Source organism: Pelobates fuscus, chromosome 4, assembly GCF_036172605.1.
Source record: "Pelobates fuscus isolate aPelFus1 chromosome 4, aPelFus1.pri, whole genome shotgun sequence".
Lineage (NCBI taxonomy): Eukaryota > Metazoa > Chordata > Amphibia > Anura > Pelobatidae > Pelobates > Pelobates fuscus.
The window spans coordinates 335,442,474-335,464,293 of NC_086320.1; the positions used below are offsets into that span (position 1 = coordinate 335,442,474).

At 42.9% G+C, this 21,820-nt stretch overlaps 1 protein-coding gene across 3 annotated transcripts in view; it reads left to right on the forward strand.

Annotated features, from left to right (window-relative positions):
- The window catches only part of ICA1 (islet cell autoantigen 1), a 102,418-nt gene that overhangs the window by 73,528 nt on the left and 7,070 nt on the right, over positions 1–21,820 (forward strand). For all 3 annotated transcript variants that reach the window (XM_063452423.1, XM_063452422.1, XM_063452424.1), the window contains exons 9-14: positions 2,496–2,587; positions 3,775–3,824; positions 5,973–6,026; positions 12,530–12,589; positions 14,022–14,282; positions 18,819–18,911. In XM_063452423.1, coding sequence (XP_063308493.1) covers positions 2,496–2,587; positions 3,775–3,824; positions 5,973–6,026; positions 12,530–12,589; positions 14,022–14,282; positions 18,819–18,911 — 610 coding nt within the window. The remainder of the gene's footprint in view (positions 1–2,495; positions 2,588–3,774; positions 3,825–5,972; positions 6,027–12,529; positions 12,590–14,021; positions 14,283–18,818; positions 18,912–21,820) is intronic.

Below are 21,820 nucleotides of genomic sequence, written 5' to 3' on the forward strand. Positions count from 1 at the left end.
AGTCATATTTGTTACATTCCTGTCTACTGTACCTATACTTTTATCAACACAGTCTTGGACTGCGTTGAACCATTGAGAAACTGAAATGTTCAATATTCAAACGTTAGTCATTTGATTTTAAATCTGTTAGTGTTCTTCAGCCTCTTGTTTTGTACTGCATTTTTTGCATGTTGATTGTCTGAAGCGCATCCAATTGTGGTTATAGAGCTTCCATCCCATTGTGGTTATAGTGTCCAGAGTCCCCTAGCACTGCCCATCCACACGGCACATCCAGAGTTATTGTTAATTGTGTGCTGGAGAGTAGTTACACTCCGAATTCCAGGTTGCTTAATGTCAATTATGTGCATATTTCATTTTTTACATACCTGTACTTGTTTTCCCTCCCTTTCACATTGATTGTAGCCCTTCCACCCTATCCTCTCCGCTAAATTACTTTTTTTTTTTTTTTTTTTTATTGCTTATTTAAGTTTTGCAAGCAATAATTACAATACAACAAAAACAATGAGACACAAAGAAGGAATATTGGATTTCACAGAGTCTCATCACAATTTTCAAGGGTACAATAAAATACATGAAAGGCATTTTGTATCATAAATTTTCCCCCACAAACCGGGGCAAAAATCATCTATATAGAATATGACTTTTGTGCAAGTGTTTCAACACACTGTAACTTGTACACTACATATTATTAATTTGTAGACAATATTTATCTGCACAAAATGATCCAAGACTTCGCTTTAAAATGGGATACTTATTATATAGGAAACTTTGTAAAAACTTCATAATTACAGGAATACTTTTCACAGTAGGCTATAACAAACAATTTTACCATCTAATGTCTACTAGATAAACATAATACTAGGTATATTCTCAATATCTCTCTATGGCTAAATGTTTGTTTCTCTTTGCCAATTAAGCTCTTTCTAATGCTCAGAAATTCTTTCATACATGTTAATTTCTCTTGGCACAGATGCCTTTATAGGTGGGATTTTCATTGTTTGTGTGCAGATCTGGCATCCTGAAAACATCTCCATCTGTTATATTCGTCTATATGCTTGTAGCCAAGTTCCTCAAAGCTCCACGCAGCTTTAACATATGGATTTTATATAGATAAATGTGAATCTGATAAATATAAAACAAAGTTCCGCTCTGTAGAATGTTTTCTTAAAGTCGCAGCATGTTATATGTTTTGGCGCACAAAATGGCGGCGGAGTGGGGGGTTACAGCTATTGATTGCAACAATTTTTATAACTTAAACCAAACCAAGTCAACTTTGCTATTTCGATCTAAAATCTGCAAGTCCTTTTTAGTGAATATGATGAGTATAACTCTCTCAAGGTTATTCACTAAAGCGAAATTCTAAATAAATTTCAGATTTAAAGAATAGAAAAAATGAGCCTGACTGGTTTGTTTGTTTTTTTACCTTAAATTTAAGTTCACATTGAATTCTCACTTAAAATACAAAATAACCCTTTGGGTGTGTATTGTTTGTTCTTTTTATGCATAAATGTGTCAACTTATACATTCAGAAAAGAATGTCAGGTAATTTAAAGCCTTTCAAGTAATATTTAGTTTATTATTGACAACTGGTCATCATTTGCACCACTTTAGTACCGGTTATTATAATCAACTATCCGTTGACTGAATTATATGATGTTGGGTTTTTTTTGGGGGGGGGGGGGAGGGAGGTTGGAAACCAAACTGATGTTTTTACCACTAGGTGTTATAGCAAGATAGAAAATAGTCTGCTCTTTAGAAGTATATAGAAAGCTGGGCAAACTCCGTAAAACAATGCTCTAAACATAGAATGCAGTTAAGAACTGATCGTACTGATGGCATAGTGGGATACAGGAAACACAGAAACCCATATCTAAACAAATTCTGGAAAGTTCTTGAGAGTAATAAGATGTAATAAAACAAATAGCAAACTAATACAAGGCAACTATACCAGCAAATACTTACTCTGATAGTCGTCAACATTCGCATTATTAGCATGGTTGTCCTATGCATTTAGTTGATGCTCAGTATGTTGAGTATCATTAAAAAAAAAAAACAGTCTCAAAAAGTTTAGGATCTAGGAGTTGTTCTGTCGTTATGTATATGAATTTATTGGTGTGCTTGACTATTATTTTTTTTACATTGCTCTCCCTTCTCCATTGTACTGTTTTTGTGTTTGTGGCCTTACAGTATATTTTTGTTATACCATGTAAGTTTACTGTTTAAATGCATATTATATGGGAAGAGTTGGGGGTTCTATGTGCTAAAAAATAACTACCGGGAAGGATTTGTTAAAGTGTTCCCCTTTGAATTTATTTTAAAATGTTCTTTTATTCCTCCTTTCTGCTAGGATGTTACTCTCTTGGTTATAAAACAAACAGAATGTGTTAAATGTGTTTTTGTTGCATGGGTACATGTATTCATATTTCATTATGAAATTATTTGTAAACCATTTTCTAATTGTAGAAATAGTAAATGTTAATTGTTTCTGCTTTTAGAGCCTGCAGTTTCCCATGGACATTGACAATCCAGAAAAGAAAACAAAGAAAAAAACAAAAGTCAAAGAAGATCTGGCAAAAAATGATGATCAGTAAGTATCAGCTATGGCAGTAAAACAAATATCCTATGGGGGGTATTTTTTCATGATTAGAAATAATGGGTTGTATGGTTATAGCACACAATTGTGGTAGTTAACAAGAGGATGTGTGTATCTAATAAATATGTGTACATGTGTACGCCCCATGTGTCCTAGATCAAAAAAAAAAAAAAGAACCCAATGTGGAATCCATGTCGTACCACCTTTGTTTTTTTTCTATGGTGTCCGCTTCTTCTTGGGGTGATTGTGAATATTTCTCAAAAGTACAAAATAACTGAATCATTCCATTAATTAAGATGGCATTCAAGATGTTTATCTAATACATATGTATTGTGATTTAAAGGGACACTGATGGCACTGTAACTGCTTTATCTCACTGAAGTGGTTGTAATCTCTGGAGTCCCCTGGTGCTGTTCCCATTCAACAATTTTGATGTTTTAATGCTAAATGAGAGTCACCATCAACACATCCCTCTGTGCTGCTTGGACTAATGACCAAGTATTAGTCAGAGCAGCATTGGGAAGCTGAGGGTGTCAGCTGACTACTTTCAGTCTATCACAATGCCCATTGCTGGTATGTAGTGGTATGGTTAAAAGTTAGTGTGTAATTTCTGCCTTGCCATACCTCCAGCAGAAGGACATACAGTTTGTGGCCAGAGAGCCTTATTTAGTGTTAAACAATCTTTTGCATTCAACTGTAAACATAGAAACACAGAGTGTGATGGCAGATAAGAACCGTTTGACCCATCTAGTCTGCCCAATTTTCTTAATAGTTTCATTAGTCCTTGGCCTTATCTTATAGTTAGGATAGCCTTATACCTATCCCACACATGCTTAAACTCCTTCACTGTGTTAACCGCTACCACTTCAGCTGGAAGGCTATTCCATGCATCCACTACCCTCTCAGTAAACTAATACTTCCTGATATTATTTTTAAACCTTTGCCCCTCTAATTTAAGACTATCTCCTCATGTTGTGGTAGTTTTTCTTCTTTTAAATATAGTCTCCTCCTTTACTGTGTTGATTCCCTTTATGTATTTAAATGTTTCTATTATATCCCCCCTGTCTCATCTTTCTCCTTAGCTATACATCTTAAGATTCTTTTACCTTTCCTGATAAGTTTTACTCTATGTACCTTGTTCGTGCCTTACAAGACAAACCTTATGTTATCATCCTTTACAGGTTAATTTCATTAGATGATGAGATGCACAATATTGAAACTGGAATGGCAGGTAAGTGTTATACTATTATATGCAGATAGAGATAAATACAGACTATTGCTGTAGTCTGGGAGTATTCTCCCCTAGTGAAGTATACCTTTAAACTTGCAATAGACAGTATGAGAACATCTTTATTTGTTTTGAAATGATTTGGGTGAATAGTGAAATCATTATTTGTCCTCCCGCTTAAAGGACCACTCTAGGCACCCAGACCACTTCAGCTTAATGAAGTGGTCTGGGTGCCAGGTCCAGCTAGGGTTAACCCATTTTTTTTTTTATAAACATAGCAGTTTCAGAGAAACTGCTATGTTTATCAATGGGTTAAGCCTTCCCCCAAATCCTCTAGTGGCTGTCTCATTGACAGCCGCTAGAGGCGCTTGCGTGATTCTCACTGTGAAAATCACAGTGAGAGCACGCAAGCGTCCATAGGAAAGCATTGTAAATGCTTTCCTATGCGACCGGCTGAATGTGCGCGCAGCTCTTGCCGCGCGTGCTCATTCAGCCGACGGGGCGGAACGGAGGCGGAGAGGAGGCAGAGAGCTCCCCGCCCAGTGCTGGAAAAAGGTAAGTTTTTACCCCTTTTCCCCTTTCCAGAGCCGGGCGGGAGGGGGACCCTGAGGGTGGGGGCACCCTCAGGGCACTATAGTGCCAAGAAAACGAGTATGTTTTCCTGGCATTAGAGTGGTCCTTTAAGACATATCTTATACTTGATAACTCCTTTCTGTTAACAGAGGTTCCACTGTGTGTGTGTGTGTGTGTGTGTATATATATATATATACATATTTACACAATTACTGCAACTAAAACAAATATACAAATCAAAATAGATTTCTTTATTAATTTTGATAGTTAAAATGCCTCATATATCCTGGATTATTTTTTGGAAGTTATAGAACAAATATTTTAGGAGTGAATTATGTTTTGAAAGCTAAACCTTTGAAGAATTCAGTGTAGTAGAGTGATGGGAACTAATGCTTTCCTATGGACTGGCTGAATGCGCGCGCGGCTCTTGCTCTTGACGTCGGAAGGAGGAGGAGAGTCCCCAGCGCCGAGGGAAGCCCGGCGATGGAGAAAGGTAAGTGATTGAACCCCTTCCTCCCCATTCAGGACGGCGGGAGTGTCACCCTCAGGGCACTATAGTGCCAGGAAAACGAGTTTGTTTTCCTGGCACTATAGTGGTCCTTTAAGTTACCACTGTAGGTCTCAGTACTGGTTCTATTGCCTAGCATGTACTAGGGGCATTCAACTGGTTCAAAGTTGGCTTGTTTAGGAACTGTTTGACATAAACCATTTCTTCCCATTGCCCGCAAACCGACAACTCCTCAGCTGCCAATTGAATGCTTCCACTGTCCACATTATCATGGTCAATTTAGTCCAACTTGCCAACTGTAATTGACTGTTTGTGCTAGGGATAGGTTAGCAATAATTCCAAATTATCAATGTGGCTTATGAAGAGGTGGCCTCTGTGCTCCAGGAAGAGTCCCAGATTATGTCAAACCATTTCTAAACCCTATTACATTAAATCTTGGATGGAGCCAGCACTAATCAACATAACCTCTGCAATCAGCTTAGAACATCCCTTTTTTTATTTTTATTTTAAACTTTAATTTAGAGAATTCGTACAGTATAAATGTGCAATAAAAATAACATTTGTTTAACAGAGAAACAATGAGATGGATCAGATTAATGACAGATCAAAAAAGTAGAGGTGTGTAAAATTCCAGTCTAAGCTAGTTCAGATCAGTAAAAACAGTACTCAACTCTAAATTTTAACCCAAAGTTCAAAACAGGAGGAAGTAGAGAAGGGAACTCCCTCCTCATGTGCACCCCAATCCACGGGTCCCAGAAATAAAAATAAACAGCAGTAAGTAGTACCCTGTTGCGAGGCCATTATTGTGTAGATTACTCCCGTAACGATTCCAATTAGAAGGATGTACATCTTGTATTCAGTTGACAGGTTTACTATACATGATTTTTGCATTTTATTTTTTATTTTTATCTTTGTCATGAGTACTGAACAATTATTTATAGTTAAAAAAAATAAAATTCAACAAATCGACATTGTAAATTAAGACAAACATGCTGTGGGATTTTCTGTAATATAAAGCTTTGTTATAAATATAGTTTATTTATGTATGTTCTTATTTTATATTTTTTAAGCATCAGAGGCTGAACTGGATAAAGGAATCCTTCAGAGCCATTCTTCATTTGAAGGTATTTGTATATATGTCTGTCTGTCCTTCTGCCTGCCTTTTTATGCCCTTCAATTCCTACAGCGTTAGCACACATTTCAGACATGTTGAAGATAGGGAGAAGTTGGCTGTGGATAGCAAGCTCTGTTCCAGCATACATCAGTTGGCACAGGGGTTAGGCATCTGAAGCTGAGCAGGGTAAGCCTTCAGAGCCCTTCTGAGTTTGTGTGTTTCTGTCTATATGTCTGTACATATTATGTATAGTGTGTGAGATTACATGCCAATAGTGTAAAGATGTGATTGACTTTTTTTTTTTGGTCGCTAAGGGTTTGGGAGACACAAATATAAGATAATCACTCCATGTTTATAAGCTAGGGTTTGTGTGTCTATAATTCGGGATTATTCTAGCTCCTAGTGACCGAATAATCTAAATTTTATTAAAGACAGGAGGCGAATATTTGCTTATCTTTCTTTACTGAAAACTCCCAGCAGCAAAGAAACAGTTAACAGCAGTGTAAAAAAGTTTAACCAATCAGAGTGCATCACAGCAATATAAACTGTCATCAGGCTCCTCCCAATTCCTCTTTCTTGATGTAGCCGATCAGCTGTAGAGTCAACCATGTAAAAGTAGTCATGAAAACGATGAACAGGTAACGGTGAAGGTATCTTTAAGGATGAAGGTAGTGATCAACCCGCAGGTAGAGTCAAGGCAGAAGGCAAGCGATCTTCACACTAGGAGGAAGGAGAAATATCGTGAAAGTATGGTCTCTTTGGCAAAAGAAAACCAAATAAATGCAGTGAACTGACTTCCAATTTAGTGCAAGCTCTAACTATGGTAATAACAGAGTGGTATAACAGTAAATGACCATCTAGAATTTAATGAACTAAATATAATATAAAAAACGGGTTATAATAATAACGACCTAATGAGTCTAGGTTAGCGAAAGAGAGGATGTAAGTCATAGTTAGAAATTGGAGGTAGTACAGGATACTTACCTAGAAGGGTGGGAAGAGAAAACTAGGGTGGGAAAATATTCGCCTCCTGTCTTTAATAAAATTTAGATTATTCGGTCACTAGGAGCTAGAATAATCCCGAATTTTATGGCAAGACAGGAGGCTTCATATTTGCTATTTTAACGCACAGATAGTAAGGACAGAGAAACGTGAGGAGAGTGTCTAAAATAAAAGGTACGGAAGGTGGATTCTCTAGACCAATCAGCGGAGGATAGAATTTCTGCTAAGGAACCTCCAGCTAAGAGTGCTGAAGAGGCGGCTGCGCCTCTAACCGAGTGAGCCCCGAAAGATGCATCAATGCCAGCCAGGGCTAGGAGCCATTTGATCCAGCGTGCAATGGTAGGGCACGAAACTGGTTTGTGAGGCCGTACATAGGATACCAGGAGGGGCCCGGTAGGTGCTCTGAGAAGGGTAGTGCGAGCGATATAGTGTTTTATGCACCGGGCTACGCATAGGAGTGGTCTCTCCGAGAAGTAAGGGTAGCTCACGGTAGATGAGTTGGTCTTAGTGCGTCTAGTGATGTGAAAGTGTACCCCCTCTGGTGTGAAATCGAGGGCGTGAAAGTCGAAAGCCCTGATGTCGGAAACTCTTCGGAAGGAGACCAAGCAGAGGAGGAGAGCTAATTTGGCTGATAATTGGCGTAGGGAAAGCGCTTCGTTGTCCGGCCAAGCTTCCAAGAACGTGAGCATGACGGCAACGTCCCAGAATTGATTATATTTGGGATTCGGGGGGTCTAGCGATGCGGATGCCCCGCAAAAGTCTGCAGACAGACGGGTGTTTGCCCACCGAAGAGCCTTCTATAGGAACGTGCGCTGCAGAAATAGCAGACCGAAACACGTTAATGGTCCGGTAGGATTTACCCTGGTCGAATAAAGACGACAGGAAGTTAATAATATTAATTATAGGTGTTGAAAAGGGATCAAGGTTCCTTTCCAAGCACCAGCAACTCCATAGGCGCCATGCAGAGATGTAAGAGCGTCTGGTTCCTGGGGCCCATGAGTCCCAAAGGAGTCCCTGAGCAGTTGTCGAAAGGCCTGAGACATTCCACGATCCCCTGAAATGGTCCAAGCCACTAGTTGGAGATGGTCTTGGATCGCCAATGGGTGAAAGTTGCCTATCGAGTCTCTGAGGAGGTCGTGGGTGCAGGGTAGTAGCAGGGGAAAGTCCACTGACATTTCCAGTAGGTAAGGGTACCATGGTTGGGCCCGCCATAGCGGGGGTCACTAGAGTTATCTTGACACCTTGAGTTCTGAGAAGTTGTAGCGTGCGTGGAATCATGGAGAATGGAGGGAACGCATATGCCCCTGACATCGGCCACTTCTGTAGGAAGGCATCGACTGCAAGGCACGCTGGGTCCGGTAACCAGCTGTAAAAAGCGTCCGTCTGCCTGTTGAGGCGAGATGCAAAGAGGTCCAGGTTGAATAGTCCCCGGCAAATCTGGAGATGCTGAAATATTTGTGGATTCAGTTGTCAATCGCTGGAGTCCCTCCAGTGGCGGGAGAACCAGTCTGCGACAAGGTTGTCTGTTCCCGGCAGATATTCCGCTCGCAGGGAGATATTCCTGTCTAGGCAGAACTGATATAATTCCTTGGTCAGGTCTGAGAGCATCTTTGATTTGGAACCTCCTAGATGATTCACGTAGCGGACTGCGGACACGTTGTCCATTTTCAGCACAACTGAACAGTTGTAGGCATCTTTGGCGAAGCTGCGGATTGCAAATGAGCCTGCAATCAGTTCGAGGCAGTTGATGTGAAGTGCGCGTTCTGAGTGGGACCAGAGTCCTCCTGTAGAGGTTTCCGAGCAGGTTGCGCCCCATCCGAGCAAACTTGCATCTGATTCCAGGATGAAGTCTGGTTGGGATCCGAAAATGGCTCTTCCATTCCAGGCATCCATATGTTGTAGCCACCAATGGAGCTCAAGCCGGGCCTCGTCCGTGAGTGTGATCTGTTGGTCGTAAGATGTCGACTGGTGTAGGTATTGGGTCTTTAATCGTTGCAGTGCCCGGTAGTGCAGTGGGGCAGGGAATATAGCCTGTATTGAGGCGGAGAGCAAGCCGATGGTGCGGGCTAGATCCCGTAGGCGAAGGTGTGGTGATATCAGTAACTTCCGAATGTCTCTTTTTATGGATTTTATTCTGGGTGCCGGAAGTTGAAGGACTGCTTGAACGGAGTCTATCTGGAATCCCAGGAATTGTATCGTCTGGGACGGTGTTAGAGATAATTTCTGGTGATTGATCACGAAGCCAAGATTCTGCAATAGGGCGGAGGTCATGTTTGTATGATGGAGGAGGGTTTCCTGGTCCTGTGCCATGAGAAGGATATCGTCCAGATAGATTATGGAGCGGATTCCTTGGGACCGCAGTAAGGCCATCACTGGTTTCATTAGTTTGGTAAAGCACCAGGGTGCGGAAGATAGGCCGAAGGGGAGGCAGGTGAACTGCCATAGTGTCTGTTCCCAACGAAACTGAAGGAGGCAGCGGTGTGCTGGTGTTACCGGCACCGTGAGGTATGCATCCTTTAGGTCGAAGCGAGAGAACCAATCTCCCTCGGAGAGTAGGTCTCTCAATAAATGGATCCCTTCCATTTTGAAGTGACGGTATACGATGAAATTGTTCAGATCTTTCAGGTTGATGACTGGTCGTAGACCCCCTGATTTTTTCTTTACCAGAAACATGTTGCTTACGAAGACCTGTGGGCCCGCAACTCGTTCGATCGCACCTTTGGTGCATAGATCGTTGAGTTCGCTCCGTAGAGTCGACTCGTCTAGCAAAGACATTTTTATTGGGGTAGGAAGGGAATTTTGAATTGGTTCGACTGAAAAATCCAGGTGGAACCCGGACACCGTTTGAAGGATCCAAGGATCCTGAGTTAGTTGAGACCACTGTTGGGAAAAAAGGGTTAACCGGCCTGCAATAGGAATAAGAGAATAAGGAAGGTCTATTACCTGTAGCAGAGCGACCGCGTAGGGAAGCGGATCCACGTCCTCGGATTGTTCCGCGAGAGGGAAAAAATTGTCTGTGTTGGAATCGGGTATTGCCCGAATTCCAGGTGTCTGAAGGTCGAGGCCTGTAGCCTGTGAAGGCGGCTCTGCCAGTCGCTCGGCCTCTATAGCGACCAGCTCTTCCAGAAAAACGCTGAGAGCGAAATACCTTGCGAATAGAGGATTGTGCCTTTGTCAGTGTTGTAAAAACAGAGACGTGTTTACTTAGTTCTTTTATGAACTTGTCTCCAAATAACATGCCTTGAGCTTCTGGACCAAGTTCTTTGGTGCCTAGTTCGGCAAGTTTAGCATCAATTTTATAAAGGACGGCTTTCCGCCGCTCTGTTGATATTGCCACATTGGCATTGCCTAAAAGGCATAAGGCCCTTTGTGCCCACTCTCGCACCATATGTGCGTCAAATGTGCCACCTGATAAAGCCTCGTCTGCAATAATGAAGATTTGTGTGAGCGGGCCCGCCACATCCATCAACTTGTCTTGAGCAGTTTTAAGACCCTGTTCTAGACCTTTACGGGGGTCTTTCCCTGACTTGGTTAGAAAGGTCACAAGGAAGGGGTCGAATTCTGGTGTATTGGCCACCTTGTCTGGGATGGTGGGGCGTGGGCATTCAGCCCTTAATTTGGCTCTCACCTCTTTTTCTAAAGGCCGACGGAGCCACATTCTACAGTATTTGGCAATGTGGTCTGGGGGTGCCCATTCGGCCGATCTAGGGTGCTTAATGCACCTGGGGTCAAATAGAGGGCGTCCAGAGGTGTCAAATAAGGTATCTATGGGGTCAGACTCCGATTGGAGTTCCTCTAGAGGTATGAGGGGTTCATTAGTTGCAGAATCGGATGGATAAAGGTCTCGGAATGTCTTATGAGGCGGAGCCTCAGTATCAGAGTGTTCTGCGTAGTATTCGTCTAATACTTGGAGGTTAAAATCAGAGGTAGAACCCTCAAATGCGTCAAATTTATCATGTTTGGGTTTTGAATAGGGCACTTTAGGGTGTTTAGCGGGCGCTTTGCCTTTACCGGCGGTGGCGCTATCGCCCTTCCAAGGGCGTTTGCGAGGGGCTCCTTCATGTTCCGAAGTGTGAGAATCTTCGGAATCTGAGAGTTGGGTAATGGCCGCCGTAGGGGCTGGTATTGTCTGCTCGCTGAAAGCCGCTAAAGCTTTAGGAATGGATTCAGTGATGGCATTGAATAGCCAAGCCTTAAGTTCGGCAGAAACTGCTGGTTCTGGCACATCAGACATAATGTCAATAACAGTGGGGTCACCACAAAGAGAATAATATAATATACAATATATATATATAGTTTAAAATATTTTTTTTTTTTTTTTTTTTTTTATTATTTTTAATTATTTTTAATTTTGGTATGCAGACAAACTAATTACAATGAGGCGGTGGACTTATACAGAAAGTAATTTTTGTAACAGTGGGGTTCATCCACAATACATCAATGGGGTTCACCCAGAGAGGAAGGACAATGAAATGTCCAAAATCAAATAACAGGTATGTGCCTGTGTCATCAAATAGGGATTACCCTGTATAGAGGCAGAAAAAAAGGGGGTCACCCTTGAAGGAAGGCTAGAGGGGGTCACCCTCTGAATAAAGGCTTGAGGGGGTCACCCTCAGTATCAAGCAAGGATTTTTTTAAGTTGAAAACCTGTCAAGAAAAGGGGAAATTTTGAGTATGTATCCTTAATGATTTAAAATAAAAAGGTCTGGGGCTTTAAGGGATAAAAAGTACTTACCGAACAGCTGGGTCGTTGTTCTGCAGTGGGAGCTGAAATGCGAGTGAACCGCCGCGCATAAAATTTCCGCAAGATGGCGCTGAGAGGAAGCCCGGGAAAAGGCAAATAGAAATGGCCGCGGAAAGAAAAGGGCGGGAAACGTCTCTATGGAGACGCAAGGCAACACACGAAGTGTGTGAGGGAAAAAACAGAGCGGAGCGGACCGGCAAAATGCCGGGCGCTGCGGGGAAAGTGTGTCAGTTAAACAGAGAGTATAAGAATACAAGTATGGTAGAAAAAAAAAAAGAGAGGCAATTGTGTTTATAGGTTGACTGGGGAGTCAGCCCATGTCACCTAAGCAGTGTGTAAAAGCACAGAAAGGCTGAGAAAATACTAGAATAAGTAAATGAATAAATATATATAATATTAAAGCAATATACTCATATAAATATATATAAAAATTGAGCATAAATAGGAGTATAATTAGAATAGACTCACCTGGGAGGCTAAGCAGCAAAGAAAGAGGAATTGGGAGGAGCCTGATGACAGTTTATATTGCTGTGATGCACTCTGATTGGTTAAACTTTTTTACACTGCTGTTAACTGTTTCTTTGCTGCTGGGAGTTTTCAGTAAAGAAAGATAAGCAAATATGAAGCCTCCTGTCTTGCCATAAAATTTATCTCTAAACAGTTGTATTTGCACAGTAATTTGTTTTTGTATGTTGAAAATACTCTATGTGAGTGATCTCCTGTTGGATTAATCCAAGCATTGTTCTTGTGATGTATGTCATTTGTAGGTGCATTTGACGATTTGCTAGATTTGAAGCCTGAAGAGAAATTTCTTTATGAAGAAAGTGGTATGTAAAATGATGTCAACATAAATGTCTTTCTATTTGGTTCTGTGGGTAGAATTTGTATATTGAAATAAGTGCTTGCACTCCTTCTTTTGCAAGGGGTACTGCTGTTGCAAAATGCAAACACAAATCATGGACCACATGGCAAGCACCAATACGTGTTTTGCATTGGCCTTCCGCCCTCCTTTGCCAAAATGTCAGTTACTCTCAAATTGTATCAATTGTATGTGTTCAGTATCAGTTGGTCTGTGTGCCATATGCTCTGTGAAATCTGTTTCGTACTGTGTTGGTACCTAATAAAGCTGAATTATTTAATCAACATGAGTCCACATTGTGAAGCTCTTTTCAACATAATATATTTCAATTCAGACCGAATAATTCTCTTAGGTTAACACAAAGACAGTGGGATTGAGGACGGGATCAGATCCTCGTCTACTGACCTTGTTATACTTTGAGTGTGTGTGTGTGTGTGTGTATATAGTGCATATACAGGTATACACATTGTGTGTGTATACACACACATTCAGTATGTGTAGTATAACATGGTCAATAGACGAGGATCCAATCCAGTCCTAATTCCCACTATCTTTGTATATATATTAGATTTATTAAAGTTTGGGTTCTCCTGTGGATTCTGGACTCTTTTCTCTGAACCTGTTTGCTGGCCTAAGCCTTTAACATTATCTACACTATAACTGTATCCTAGCAAGCAACTGTATCTATGTGTTAGGTCCTACAGCATTAGTGTAACTATGTTGGTTTTAGAACATCTTAAAATATAGGAAGAAGGAGCACTATTTCAATTTCTAGGCTGCTAATTCAGGATTGTACAAATGTTTCCACCTAAAAAAAAAAATTGGTGTCTTTGGAAATTTTAATTTGCTGGGTTTTTTTTTTTCTTTCATTTTTACATTAGCAAAAAGGACATTCTTCTAAATAGCATTTTGTTTTTGAGGGGTGGACTGTTCACCAATATGAGACATTTATATGCAATGGAATTTTAATACATGTTTACTAAGATTTTAATTGGTCCATTAGTCTTTGAGACAACCATTTTAAGGTGTTATATTTGTGTGCAAAATCTAAATCTAACTCTTTACCAATTGTTTTTTAATTACTATTCTTAAAAATCTTTTTAATTTGTTTTTTTTCTGGGTTTTTTTGGTCAGTGGCTGAAAACGTTTGTGTACTCTAGAACTGCATTGTGTTAAGTACCTCAGGGTATTAGATAATTCATTGATGTAATACATTTGATTAATGTGGAGCAGATTAACTGAATGTAAAATGTAAACTTTTGTGAAGAAAATACTTCCCAATGAAACACTTCTTACAGAGAATATATATGTAAAGAGACTGGCTATCTAAATATATAAATTGTTTAAAATTGGTAATTGATATCCAGAAAGACAAATGTATATTTTTTCGTCCTTTTAAGCAAGTTCTAAAGACCTTCTCAATTCAGACTTTGGAGATAAGGATGACATGCAACTTCTAAACGAGATTCTAAGTTCTTCGTCTTTAGAAAGTGGAGATCTTGGCAAAGAATGGATGGATGTGTTTGGTGAACCTATGTATCCTGCCCAACCCTTGAACCCAAACCCTGGAGAAATAGACAAAAATGCTGAATCCTCATCTGGTTTCCTCCCTTCTCAGCTCCTAGACCAAGACCTGAATGACCTCCAGTCTTCTTTTCAAGGCAAGTTTTATTTATTTGTTTTATTGTTAATTTTAACCACTTACGGACACATGACGGAAATATTCCGTCATGATTACCTTTTATTTCAGAAGTTGTGTCCTTAAGGGGTTACTGCATTTAGTCAACTTTGTTTACACTTTTTTTGGAGATTTGATAAATCAGGAATTCTCTACAATTAATTTGACCACTTTAAGATACCTTAGTAGGTATTTTTCTCCAGCAGTGATAAGTCTGAAAAGCTCAAAAGTGTGTAAAATGAATGTGTGTGCGTACATTTTCTATTGGTTATTCACTTGGAACCTGAGCCTGAATTTTAGATGTAGAAACCTGGAGAATGTACCTCATACAAAAATATTCATAATGGAACAATGATAATATGGTCAAATAAAGCTTTAACCCCTTAAAGGGAAACTCCAGTGCCAGAAAAACGATCCGTTTTTCTGGCACTGGAGGGTCCCTCTCCCTCGCACCCCCCAATCCCCGGTTACTGAAGGGGTGAAAACCCCTTCAGTGACTTACCTGGGAAAGCGGCGATGTCCCGCGCCGCTGTCTCCGCCTCCGCGACGCTCCTCCTGGTGATTACGTCGGCAGGTGGGCGAGACTAATCTCGCCCACCGGCCGAGGAGACCTAATGCGCATGCGCGGAAATGCCGCGCATGCGCATTAAGTCTCCCCATAGGAAAGCATTTCAATGCTTTCCTATGGGGTTTTGAGCGACGCTGGAGGTCCTCACACAGCGTGAGGACGTCCAGCGATGCTCTAGCACAGGTTTCCTGTGCTAGAACCCAGGAAGTGACCTCTAGTGGCTGTCTAGTAGACAGCCACTAGAGGTGGAGTTAACCCTGCAAGGTAATTATTGCAGTTTATGAAAAACTGCAATAATTACACTTGCAGGGTTAAGGGTAGTGGGAGTTGGCACCCAGACCACTCCAATGAGCAGAAGTGGTCTGGGTGCCTGGAGTGTCCCTTTAAGGACACAGTTTCAGAAATAAAAAGGAATTATGATGGAATATTCCTGTCATGTGTCCTTAAGGGGTTAAATGTAGGCTATATCAGCTTTTGATATTCTGAAAGCACCAGAAGAGTTTTGAGCATTCCAGGTCCTCAGGGTTACAACCCAAGATTTGTGGCAATCACACTTCTTGGCTGCACGGTGGTGTGGTCATTCATTATTTTACTCCACAATTACTGAAATGCTGGGAAAGAGGCTGTGAAAAGAAGGGACAGTGTATCTATCATTCAGTGTCTCCTTTTCTAATGATACCTCCTCCCCTTGCCCTGTCTCAGTTGGCGTTCCCCAAGGCTCCGTCCTTGGTCCCCTTCTATTTTCTCTTTATACTGCCTCTCTTGGCAAACTTATTACCTCTTTTGGATTTCACTACCACCTGTACGCTGATGACACCCAGCTATATCTCTCCTCCCCGGACCTCTCCCCTGCCGTCCTGCAACGTGTCACTGCTTGCCTTTCTTCCATCTCTGACTGGATGTCCTCCCGCTTTCTGAAACTCAATCTCTCAAAAACTGAGCTCCTTGTCTTTCCTCCTCCTAATACTTATCCTCATCTTTCGCTCTCCCTCCAAGTTTGTGGTACCAACATTAGTCCATCCTTGCAAGCGCGCTGTCTTGGCGTCATACTTGACTCTGGTCTCACCTTTGAGCCTCACATCCAGCATGTTGCCAAATCCTGTAGATTCCATCTTAAAAACATAGCCCGCATCCGCCCCTTTCTTGCACCAGATACTACCAAGGAGCTTGTCCATGCTCTAGTAATTTCCCGCATGGATTATTGTAACCCTCTCCTGATTGGTCTTCCCAATAGCCGTACTGCACCCTTACAGTCCGTAATGAATGCTGCTGCTAGATTGATTTTCCTCTCTAGTCGTTTCTCTCACACCTCACCCCTCTGCCAGTCCTTACATTGGCTTCCTGTATGCTATAGGAGTCAATTCAAGGTACTAACTCACACCTATAAAGCACTGAACAACTCTAGCCCCTCTTATATCTCCTCACAGATCCATAGGTATGTCCCTTCTCGGTCTCTCCGTTCTGCCCGTGACCACCTCCTGTCCGTTGTCCGCACTCGTACGGCCAACTCGCGCTTGCAGGACTTCTCGCGGGCGGCTCCCTTCCTATGGAATAGCCTGCCTACCGCCATCAGACTCTCCCCTAGTCTTGCATCTTTTAAGAAGTGCCTTAAAACCCATCTCTTTAGGAAAGCTTATGGCCTCCAAGACTAACCCTTACCTCACATACCTGTCTCTTGCCCTCTCCTAAAGGGCAGCCCACCTTATTTGAGTGTAAATTCCTGTCCTAATGTGTTTTACACCCCACCTCCTATAGAATGTAAGCTCGTTTGAGCAGGGTCCTCTTCAACCTATTGTTCCTGTAAGTTTATTTGTAATTGTCCTATTTATAGTTAAATCCCCCTCTCATAATATTGTAAAGCGCTACGGAATCTGTTGGTGCTATATAAATGGCAATAATAAATAAAATAAATATCTTTACATTCCACCCTCCTGGCATATGAGTGATAGAATAATAACCTTATTAAAGCGTCACTGTTACCCCCTTCCTTTCCCCCCTGAAAAATTTAATAAAGACAGAATCTATATAAAATGCTCGTATTGGCTGTGTTAAACCCAACCCAGTCAAAAGATGTACTGAAACAAAGTAGGGACTACTTTGCATCAGTATTTTTCCTCCAACTGACACTTCTAGACACTGGGCGGTGATACCACCGTCAAGAAGCGTCAACCCCCTAGCCGTCACCAGTGACCATAGACCTCAATGTTGTACTCTTGTGCATGCACGAGAATGTAGCACTGATGTTGGCTCCTGGCACTGAAGAGGACCAACAAGGTAACGCTGGTGGTGCCTGCTAGGGAGAGGTTTAGATAAGTAGAACTCACCTGTTTCTGTGCCTCCTGGCCGCCATATCCCCAGCAGCAAAGGGCTGTTTTAAAGAAAACTATAGCGTTAGGAATACAAACCTGTATTTCTCACAATATAGTGCCCCTGTCCCTAGCTTTACACAGCTCCTCTCCTTCTGTTTGCAAGAAAGAAATTAAAGATTTACTTACCTTTTTCCAGCCCTTGGGCTCCCTATGCGCTGCATACCTCTCAGTCTCCTCCGACTTCACAGAGTCCAGCAGCGGCCAGTCCAGTGCTCCTCATACTTTCCTATGGGGGCCTCCGTGTTACATGACTAAGTTTTCCTCGGCCAGTTCAGTAAAATAACATCTAGTAACATTGTGACAGCTACTAGATGTAGATTTAAAGGACAGGGCCACTGCATCCTGACCATTCTTTGAGATGAAATTATCCAGGTGACTGTTCCCTTTAATGAGAGACGCTGCAAATAGCAGTGTGACTCTCATTAATTCTGCCCCTTCCCATACGCCTGGAGAGGGCCTGTGGAGGTAAAAACATGGTCAGTTCTCTCCATAGCACCAAAGTCCTTGTATATCGGTAATGGATGGGGGACTGAATCAAGGGCAGCAACAGCTGCTGTCAATGAGTTTGATTCCATTTAAAAAAGAAAAAAAACTGACTCCCCCCAATCCTGAACATGCTAGGTCATGTCTTTATGCTGCCCTTAGAGTGATTGAGCCCTATCTCTGACCATTATATAAAATATAATGTAGTATAATAGGTACACAATGCTGAAATATGAGTCAGATTAAAATAACTAAATTTTGGGGTTTACATAACTAGCTAGCAGATCGTGTTTGTATCTTGGGGTTTTTAGGTTTATAGCTGTGGCCAAGTTCTTCCTGCAGTCTGTTCCTCTTTGGCTGGCATCACTTCCACTTGCCAGAGGGGATGGGAGAGCAGAGAAGATGGGCTAAGGGGAGAACATTGGGGGGGGCATGCTACCATTGGCTGCCTGGTGTTTGCATGCTGTACGTGCTGGTATTAGATGCCAAAGGTGCTCAGGAACTCTTGTTCCAAACGGCACCCCAATGGCGTGGTCAAAGGTGAAATTACACTTCTTGCAGCAGAGGGGTTAAACTCTGTATGTACAGCGTTTGGTTAAGACATGCTGCACATAAAGACTTCAGGCTCCAATCTGTGAAGTGGTAATGGTGCTTAGAGTAACCCTTTAACTATTCTATTCCATAATGCTTGTTGTGCGTGTTGTATGTTGCTATTGTTTTTTTACTGTGAGAGCCTTCATAACAAAAAAGATGACGATGAAGTGTGTGTGAGGGAAATGTAATTATTTGTTTATAATTTTGGAGACATAAAAAAAAAAAAAAAAAAAGTTAAACTTGTGTTTTGTAATCACTCATAACATCCGTCATAGCTTATTTTTGGTTTCCTGGATTCAAAATGCTCTTATCTTAAACAGCCTACTCTTAAACCCTCAAAGCAGTTTTACTATTTACCATAGAGCATGCTGAATATGAATTAGTGATAATTAGTAAATGAGAAAATCCCCTTGTGGTTCGTATTTATGTAACTGAGAAAACATATTATTTATGGTAGAGAAGTAATTGCATGTTTAAAGTAATGTGGTTTAATATTGATTTACAGACTGGACTGCTGGTAATGTGACCTCTCCAACACCTCAGCCCACACCTCCATCAAGCAACCCAAGTACAAATATTAATAAGCTACAGATGAAAGGTAACTTCAGACTTCCTTCCTGGCATATTTTACTAACATTATATATGGTTTCCATGTAATGAAGGTGTGAAATTCAACAGAGTAACAAACATTGATGTTTTTTTTAGGAATACATTACAAGATTTTTTTTTTTAAATGAATCCTTCTGTAGAACAGTGTAGACTAGAGTGTGGAATATACTTTGGTGGAATTCCTTAAAGAATGTTACTGTGGTTTTTACCTGCAGGGTTATACACTAAACTATAAGATGTTGGGATTTGGCAATTGAATTTCACATATTAGGTCAAAAAAGCAGAATTAGAAGATAAGCAGAGGGGGGCGTGGCCAGGACACGGAGCGAGATGGACGTGTTCGCTTAGAGCTCCGCTCCGTCCACACCACCAGACAGCATACAGCAGCGTTTTCCACTCGCAAAAACCCGGCGAAAACCTCTCAGAATGGAGAAGAGACCGGCCAAGAAACCGACCAAGAAAGGTCAGGATACTGGTGCCTCCGTAGCGGAATATTTTTCCACGCCACGCACCGGACCCGCGGGCCCACAAAATGGCGGCGGCCAGGAGGATGAAACCGCGGGAACGCAGGGACCGCCACAGAAACCTGCAGCAGCACCCACAGGGGGCTCCCCAAGGGCTACCACAGAGACAGCGACCATCCTGGCAACCCTCACAGAGGTAAAAAATTACCTAGCAGGGGAAATAGAGCGCTCCACACATGTCCTGAGGGGGGAGATACAGGCCATAGGCGAACGCACCACGCGGTTAGAAAACCGCCTAGAAGCCACTACAGCCGCACACAACACAGCGATCCATCAAATTAATCATCTGACCAGCCGGCTGGCTACCGCTGAACTTGCCATAGAGGATATGGCTAATAGATCGCGGCGGAACAACCTGCGGCTCAGAGGGTTACCGGAGGCGTCAGGGGAAGGCCCAATTATCGATATCATCACAGCAATTCTCAAACCCCTCTTACCAGGACTACCAGATCACCTCTGGCACATAGAACGTGCCCACAGGGCCCTGCGCACCAGGAGAACGGACGCGAACACCCCACGGGATATTGTTATCCGCTTTCTGCACTTCCAAACTAAAGAAGCGCTGATTAAAAGGGGTAGAGACGGAGCAATCTCCTACCAAGGGGCTGACCTGGCTCTTTATCAGGACTTAGCGCCAGCAACCTTACAACGCAGACGGGAGTGGAGGCCTATCACGGAGGCCCTGAGAGGGGCGAATATACGCTACGCTTGGGGCTACCCCTTTAAATTGCTAACTTTCCACAACGGCAAAACACACGTTCTACAACCAGGAGAGGACGCCTCGACGTTCTTTGCAGCTCTGGGCCTCCAGACCCCACCGCAAGCACCTGCCACGTTGACCGGAGCTGGAGAACTTCCACCTCTTCCAAGGGAATGGCAGACCGTCGGAGAGTGAGGTACCGGGGGCACATTACACGGAGTCCATAGGACTGCCACACCGGGTTGGGTCCCGCTGACACCGTGGGGAGGGGGTATGTTGGGGAGAGAATTGGCAACTCAACAAGGGTTTTGGACACCTCCACCAGCATTGATTATTGAACCCTTATTTGCATCAGCCGGGGTGCAGGGCTCACTAATGGGGCACCAGGTAATTGGGTGGGGGGCACGGAGGGTTGGGGGAAGGGACAGAGACAGAGGGGACACTAAAGGGGACCTCACCACTATGCTATGAACACACAGGCAGTTTTTATTTTTATGCTAAGGGAGCGCTCGGCACACTCGGGAGAGGGCACATGCAGCAACAGCCACAGGCCCTAATGGCAAGCACCCTCACACGTGTGACCTCATGCCACGTGCAGCAATTATTGTGCCTTGCACTCGCTATATGTTTTGCATCAAGAGTGGTAACATAGTCCGACGCCAAGCACCCACTCGGGAGACCCAAGACCCTTTCCTAGGGACAACGACAAGCATGAGACCACACAGACAAAGACGACACTGCTGATAACCAAAGGGACCGCATCCAGACACGCACACATCAACGAACTTCATAGCTCTACAGACTCTGCTTAATGACACTCCCTGACCACCATACCTTTGACACGAACCAATCTCCCCGCACCGGTTCACAACGGCAAACGCAGCAGGGGAAGCCATAAGACAGACAGACTGCCCACCAAGGGATGCACGACCGACACTCACACACAAGAGGTTCGACAGTCAGGGGCCCCCATATGTTAACACCAGCAGACCCGACCACATAACCCCCTGGTCGCCCTCACCCTCCACGACCAACCCGAGGAACCGAGAGACAGCACCAACAGAGCATGACTCCCTCGCCCCCGCACCCCCCCTCCCCCCCCCACATTGACGGGACCAGCAGGGACCAAGACGATAGGGCCCAGGTTTTCTTTCTACACATGGCCGCACGGACCAGCACTAATCCGATTAAGCGGCAAGGTTTCATATTCTGTTATTGTTCAAATGTTTTTCACTATAGTTCACAGCCTAAAAATGTACATGCATACCAGCAGGTCTGTTAACCTATGCTATAATTTTCTCTTCTATGTTTGAAAACGTGTGAATATGTTTGACCACATAGGTCGTTTTTCCTTTCTTCAACGCTGAGCACGGGGACCTCCCCTTCCTCATACAAAGCGCATAGAAACACGGGAGCGGTACTGTAGGGGGACCCATGTTGCGGGTACGCAACACCCCACACATGACACTAACCCAGCCAACTCATACCGGCAGAGCCGCACCTAGTGGACTACTGCCCTTCTCTAGTACACAACACCCACAGACACGGCACAAAAGCCCTCATATACTCAAGGGTGAACGGGCATTGCACGTCACAGAGGAGTCACTCCCACACCCCAGACCATAGCCCGGCATACCCGGGACGCCCAAAACCAGGTCACATCAGACCAACATA